The 7,161-nt window shown below is 29.6% G+C and overlaps 1 protein-coding gene across 1 annotated transcript; it reads right to left on the reverse strand.

Moving 5' to 3' along the window:
- Positions 1-1,028: 1,028 nt before the first annotated feature.
- LOC128997046 (uncharacterized) lies at positions 1,029-4,748 on the reverse strand. The gene is made up of 3 exons (XM_054422626.1): positions 4,646-4,748; positions 4,270-4,330; positions 1,029-2,425 (listed from the first exon to the last, which is right to left on the reverse strand). Exons 1-3 carry the CDS (start codon positions 4,724-4,726, stop codon positions 1,935-1,937), a joined length of 633 nt encoding a protein of 210 aa, XP_054278601.1. The 5' UTR covers positions 4,727-4,748; the 3' UTR covers positions 1,029-1,934.
- Positions 4,749-7,161: the final 2,413 nt, after the last annotated feature.

Below are 7,161 nucleotides of genomic sequence, written 5' to 3' on the forward strand. Positions count from 1 at the left end.
ATGCTATTTCAATTTTAAGTTTCCCTACACGATTAAACTCTTTGAGTTCAGTTAGTGAAAAAAGCGTGATCAAAGCTATACACTAAACTAACCTAACCTAACCTAAACTGTTTTTTCTACAGTTAAATAGTGTTGTCCCTCTCCACAGAAGCCCTCATTTGTCATTATACATTTTTTAATTACATCTTAAGACTATTTTTCATGTAATTACCCTAACAATGAGTGAATATTTTACATCATCATTTTGCATTATGTTATTTTATTTTTTGATCATGATGCACTTCGTCATGATATGTGTTTGTATCACAAAGAATATAATTTGTTATACCAACACAGTCGTATAAAATAAAAAAATAACATCCTTCAGAATCTTGTTTGTTTTCAATTATGATAGAACTATATTTTACACCATAAAAATGTAAAGGATTAAAATGATTATTTTAATTTGCATCACCGTCGTATTTTCTAGTAAAAAAATAATACTAACTCCCTAAGATAAAGATGATTTGGAGACGATATTCTTGGTTTTAAAATCGCCAACAAAATCTACGAAATTTACAAATAACAGCATGTTTAGTGTATATAACCAAAGTTTACACATGCTACGCAAATGAACATGTGTACAAATTTTGCGTAGCATGTGTAATCTTTGATATAACTAAAACACATCGGGTGCTCTGCAAATATTTGTTGGGCGCTCCATTTCTCATAACATCTTCCCTGTTCAAACACTATAACTGTATTACACGTTTCTGCACGAGTTCAAACTTAATGTACGGTATTTAAAGTAAACTTACCCCCATATAAATATCTTAAGACTTACTGTGTAAAAAACGTGTAGCGATAAATATATACTAACAATGTTTTTAGCGTCACTGTTTCAGTTTTACTTATCCAAAAATATATGTTTAAATAAGGTTTTTCGATGTTGATTATTGGTTACTAAACCAATGCCAATATTATTTGAATACAGATAATATAGTTTAAGAGTTTATTAATGTAATATCGAACAAAGTATGGTGTTTTAATCCATTCGAAATATAAACGTCGTCTACTAGAGTTTGTACAGTGTTCAAAGATGTAAACTTGATTTTAAACTAGTTTTAATCAACCGTATGCAACTTCAATATTTAACATGAATTTAATGTTTTATTGAAAATAATTATTGGTCTATATGTATATTTACTTAGCACACAATAATAAAACGATACCATATGCATTTTGAGCAATTTTAAGTGACTTATAGATCCAGTGTATCTGATACAAACCTTGTGAAAAAAACTGTTCTTAAAAACATAAGGAACTGTATTAGATGTTTTCGTTAGAAACTTTAATTGGGTACAATTCCTTTTCATAGGGATAACAAAAGTCAGGGTGCTAAAAATGTAGGGTAAAACGTTATTTATTAAACAGAAAAGCCTGTAACCACGTTATAATTCAATTCATTTGAAAACACACATTTGAATATCCTGATAAGTAAATCTACCCAACTGTTTCTTCAAACTAAAAATAAATAAAAAGGATGATTGACAACTTTTAAATAATCTGACAATAAGGTCAAGTAAAATTTTAGGAATTTAAATTCCGCAATTAATTCCTACTATTTGGCAAACATTTTTGAAATCAACCTCTGATCATTCTTTAAAGTGGGAAAATAATAGTTTATTTACATCAATAATACCTTCAAGTACACCTTACCTACTTATATGCCACTGTGGTGAAATTAAAATGTATACAATTTTCAATAAGCAACGCAGCACAGGCCTAACTTATTAAAAACCTTTTTCCAGTATGAATAGTTTTATTTAAAGTTTTATTGCCTTAGATATGCGTCTTATTGAGTAGGTGTTATTGATAAGTCTCTTTCAGATTGCATACATAATGTATTAATACGATTGTAAATATATTTACTACCATTAAATAATTTGGAATATTTAAAACCTAATGCCTAGCATTTTGAAAGAATCGGTATTAAAAGCTGAACCACCAGTCAATCCCAACGTATTGGTTTCATCGTTTCCGAAGTCAAACATTTTCTCCTCCTTATCCTTATCCTTAGCTATCCTCTGAGTTTCCTGCATATCCTTTCTCACCTCTTCACACTCCTCCTTGTTAAGACTCGCTTCTTCAGGTTCTCCTACGGGAGGGTAGGATCTTTCCTTACATCCTCCATCCCTCAGGATCACAAGTGAGTTTGGTTTGTTTCCCAGTATGCCATGATTGTCCCCAAGGTCTCCTCCGATCACAATTTTCCCATTTTCATTGACCACTTTTCTTCCTCTTCTGTTCTTCTTGCAAGGTAGTTCCAGTGTGTCTTGTACTTCGTTCCCGTCCACCACTATAGTCTCGACACATCCTTCGTTGTTGGATTGTAACAATGTTTCTACGGTGTAGGTAGGTCCTTGACTGGTTGAAGAACTTATGCCTGTAAAGAATACACATTGGTGTTGTTAACCGTGCTATATACTAATTTTATTTTATTTTTATTTTATTTTATTTTATTTTACCTTCCAATGGTCAATAACCAATTTACAATATGTTGTATAAGATGACTTAATCTAACTTAAACATATACATACAAAAGTAATTTTTGACAATGACATGCAGTAAGTAAATACAATTTGAGCAGGATCAAAATAGACGTACATAAAGAAAAACTTTAAATGACAACCAATTAAAAAGTACAATACTAATATTATTAATGTAAAATTTTGTTTGTTTGTTTGAAGTTCAATCACGCATTAACCACTGGTCGTATTGGGTTAAAATTTGGTATGAGGATAGCTCACATTCCCAATTAACATATAGGCATATTGGTATCTCAAAAATCCTTGCAGGCTCCACCCCAGTGACTACAAAAGTTGGTTCTATGATATTCAATAGCATTAAAAGATAATAAGGTTTACCAACAAGGCGCAGCACTATTAATTCTTTTTGCATTAATGAGAACAGCTAATTAGAACCAAGCAACAACGAAAAGATGTGAAAACTTTTTCTATAGTTTATGTGCAGTAGTAGAACATTATGGCTATGGTAGATGTGCTATACTTTAGTATACTGTAAATTATAATAAACCAAATCTTCTTAAAATGGGTCCTCTCCCATTGCATTTGCAAAGCACGAGTACGACTGCCAAAGGCATTTTAAATTTATACGCCAAGCCCATACGAGGGATGGGTACTCTGCCAGTACTATCAAAGGGAGTATGTTTTATCTATGGTACTATACATTGTTGTTGCAATTAGCGGATGCGTAGAGGAAACATAAGTTTAATTGGTACTTACGTATTATACGGAGGCCACTTATTTTACAGCGCGCTGCGGCGGTTAGGTTAGGTTGGGTTATCATAGGTTTTTATGACTCATCTCGTATAGTTCGATTCATAACGAAACTAGGAAAGTTCTACAAACATATTTATGATAACCCAACTTAACCCAACCGCCGCAGCGCGCTGTAAAATAAGTGGCCTCCGTATAATACGTAAGTACCGTTTAATTAATAGGAGAAGGTTTTGTAGTTGGTTTAAACATGTTTTAATCAGATATTAGTATCACTGTATTGTCAAACTTGGCCAGTTGTAAATTAAATTGTTTTATATGACTGCTTAAAAACACAAACATTTATACAGTAAGTAAAATAAACCTTATTCAAACAATAACATTGCCCTAGAAATCCACTGAAAAAAGCCTGCTGCTACTAACCTTAAAACTAAAAAGTGGAAAAGCAATATCATATGATTTTTTAAATAATATACTTCTTGAATATAGTTTGTAAAAAACTTTTAAAGGTTAACAAACCATCTTGATCGACCGCAATAGGTATACATTTATTATTTTAAAGGAATGACATCACACATGCTATCGGGTATATTTAATTTGATATAAATACTAAAGTTAATTCTATATTTAGTCTAAACCGATGATTAAAACATTTTGAAGTGTACGATTTTGAGGTCTACTTTTAATAATTACAGTTTAATTTTATCCTCTGTCATTACATTGTATTTACCCTCAAATATATATATATATATATGTGTGTACTTTATATTTGATATAAAAGTAATAGGTAATAGCATAGATGAAGTCTTCATCCTTGGTAATAGTATCATAATAAACGGAATAGTTACACTAAATTTTAAGTTTTGCTTTTAGTTTAAAAACAAAATAATATAAAAAATCTAATTTTGCAATAATTAAAATCAGTAGTGATAGGCCACAAAAATATTAAAATAATAACTAATAATAATTATCATGTTAATATTACACTTACTATTGGCAGAGTTAATCTCTGTAGATGCAGATTCAGTGTATACATTAGATAAGACTGCCAACTGTAACACAGATTGATAGTATAGTTACACCTCACTATATAGTAAAATTGAAAACGAATAATTTTTTTTAGGTTGGCTTAAGAACAATAGATAACGATTTCTAATGAATTATCAGTAAATCCAAATATATTTTTGACTGGCAAAGAACTTTCTAATAAATTTTACTATACTAAAGCTACGTAAAACGAAAAAAAATAAGCTATATTTATTAAAAGCAACACTTATTGCAACATTTGATATAATTTAACTATTATGAAATGTCATACTGAACCATAGATGAAATACTGCTACGGCTCATTTTTACTTGTAACTTACCAACACAAAACAAAACCCAGTTTTGAACATAATGTGTAAAAAGGAATGCACAAATGATAAGACCATATAACTGTGAGACATTGACTGGTGTCAAAGTATGAAAGTCTAAGAATCACATATGTTGATCTAAGGACCAAATAATGTGACTAATGACTACGTCATGGTAAAAACAGCAGCAACAATACACTCATCACTGCGTTTAAACAGATGTCAATGCGATCATACTAATTTTACCATGCACTTCACTTATGGATGAAACTAGTTTTATGCACAGTTTGGAAATAGAAATAGACTAATTAATTTTTACAACAAATCTGTTCATATATAGTATATATTTATATATATATAGGCCTATATATATTTTTTTTATTAAACTTGTTGTTATATAGGTTGCAACAAATATATATTTGAACAAATATATATAGAACAAATATATGATATTTGAAGATACAAGACATATTGTATTTTAAGATATATTATGCTTTTAGTTTGTAAAATTTTGCATAACAGTTGGTACTTAATAATTTCTTATTAATACACTATTATTCTGGTTTCTAGAACTAAAGAGGTCACTGTTGTTTTTAAAAGCAAAATATTTTGTATTATAGTGTTAGCTTTGTAGTAGGCCTTATTTGTAGTTCTGTATGGTTAGTGCACCGGTGAATGACCCTTCAATGAAATATTTCTTACAAAAATCATTGGCTGCCTTTGGACCAGTTAAAACCGATACACAAATAATCATGTTATGTATATTATTGAAATCATATCTTTCCTAACGAATGACCTGTTAAAAATCCTTAAAGTCGAAGCCGTTTACCCCATGCTTATAAAAACAATAACCATTTTAGGGTAGTTACATTTTCTTTTTCAAATACCACTGTTTTACCTTAATCGACTGTAAACTATGACTACCGGTCAAATTCTGGTTATAGAGTGTCCAAGTGGATTTCCAATGGCTTAGTTGTGTTTCCCATTACTTGTACTGTAAAAAAATAGTTTCCAAAAATTAATGAAAAAATTGATTATAATCTAGTATAAATAGTATCTGTGGTGTTGCAATCCAATTAATGACCGACAGCATAGTGAATTGTTCGTTTGGATTTTGATTTGAGAAGGAATACATAACCTTAACATTTTTATTGTGCATCGCATATCATGATATATAGTTTAGATTAATAATCATAGGACCATGGATAACCTAGTTTGTAGGATATGCTGCAGTGGGAAGCTTAAAGTTGAACTTAGTAAACTAATTAATTTTTAGTTTAATAATACAAAAAGATTTTATGTTCATCCCAGTCACAGGGAGGATATAAATAAGGCTCTAAAACTAATTTAAGGCCAGGTTTATTAGACTGAAGAATAGGCTAAAATGATGTTTTTATACGAAATGACTATTCACTTGTGTAATAACCCTATTATTAACTTTATCCACAATAATAGTCCCTATCTCTATAACAAAAAATTGAAATAATTGATAAATAACAATGTTAGGCATACGTCAAAAAATGATAACTCAATTCATTTAAATATGCAGTTAACCGAAAGAGTGTCATATGGAAATACGTAATAAGAAACACATACTATTTGGTTTTAAGGTGGTATCTTAATCTTGATTTAAAATTGTAAACGATTAGATACTCCGTTTCTTAAAAAGACTACCTACTAGGGTGAAACAAGTTGGAATAAACCTAATTAAAAGTTTTAGCTTCTATTAAAAGTTCTAACCCCTCCATCTATCATGCTGTGACATGTCGAAGGTTAAGGGAATTAAAATTTTAAATTCACTGAGAAAGTTGGAAATTTAAAACTGTGGAAATTACTTTTGATTTTCATATCAGTAATATAATAAAATGTTTATGGAATATTAATATATATTCATTATATATATACTATAGCATTCAATATAAATTATGATTTTAATGTAGTTAAGTTGAATTTAGTGGTGAATTGTAATTCATTCGATTGAATATTAAACTTTCATAGCTAAATATTTCAACTATTGTTTAGCGATCTGTAAATAGATCACAACTGAAAAATTATTCCAAATATAGTTATCATAGGTACAGAAAAGTCTAGGACTAGTTTAAAAAACAATGTAGACTCTACGTAAACGCGAGTCTAATATTGGAATTGGTAAATGACTAGCCAACAATTAATTTAATTGAGTACTTAAGGTCATTAAGTTAAATAATATGCTAGGTATATTTAAATGTTTCCTGTAATATTTCAGATGTATGGTAAAACACATCCAAAAGACTATAAAACTATACAGGGCTAGTTACTAAAATAGCTAACTAGCCCTTGTTATATGTAGTTTGTTGTATAGGATATTTATTATAAAGGACCATAATTGTATACAAACTACTATACATTGTACTATACATTGTTAAGTAATATGGTTGTTATAATAGTTTTTATCCATATGAAATATAATGTAATAAGAAAACGATATGAGATAGTTCAGTAGCTGATGTTTCTTAGGGAAACATGACAGAAAAAGGTATCGTTAAAAC

Source organism: Macrosteles quadrilineatus, unplaced genomic scaffold (assembly GCF_028750875.1).
Source record: "Macrosteles quadrilineatus isolate MER2022 unplaced genomic scaffold, UCM_ALF_1.0 Scaffold_6__1_contigs__length_79288215, whole genome shotgun sequence".
Taxonomy (NCBI): Eukaryota; Metazoa; Arthropoda; class Insecta; order Hemiptera; family Cicadellidae; genus Macrosteles; species Macrosteles quadrilineatus.

What these genes read in the sequence shown, in the direction of transcription:
- LOC128997046 (XM_054422626.1), bottom strand. Translation starts at nt 4,726, where the DNA reads ATGTCTCACAGTTATATGGTCTTATCATTTGTGCATTCCTTTTTACAC. An exon ending in CTGGGTTTTGTTTTGTGTTG is followed by an intron (nt 4,331 to 4,645) that starts GTAAGTTACAAG and finishes TCTGTGTTACAG; the next exon opens with TTGGCAGTCTTATCTAATGT. An exon ending in AGAGATTAACTCTGCCAATA is followed by an intron (nt 2,426 to 4,269) that starts GTAAGTGTAATA and finishes TATTCTTTACAG; the next exon opens with GCATAAGTTCTTCAACCAGT.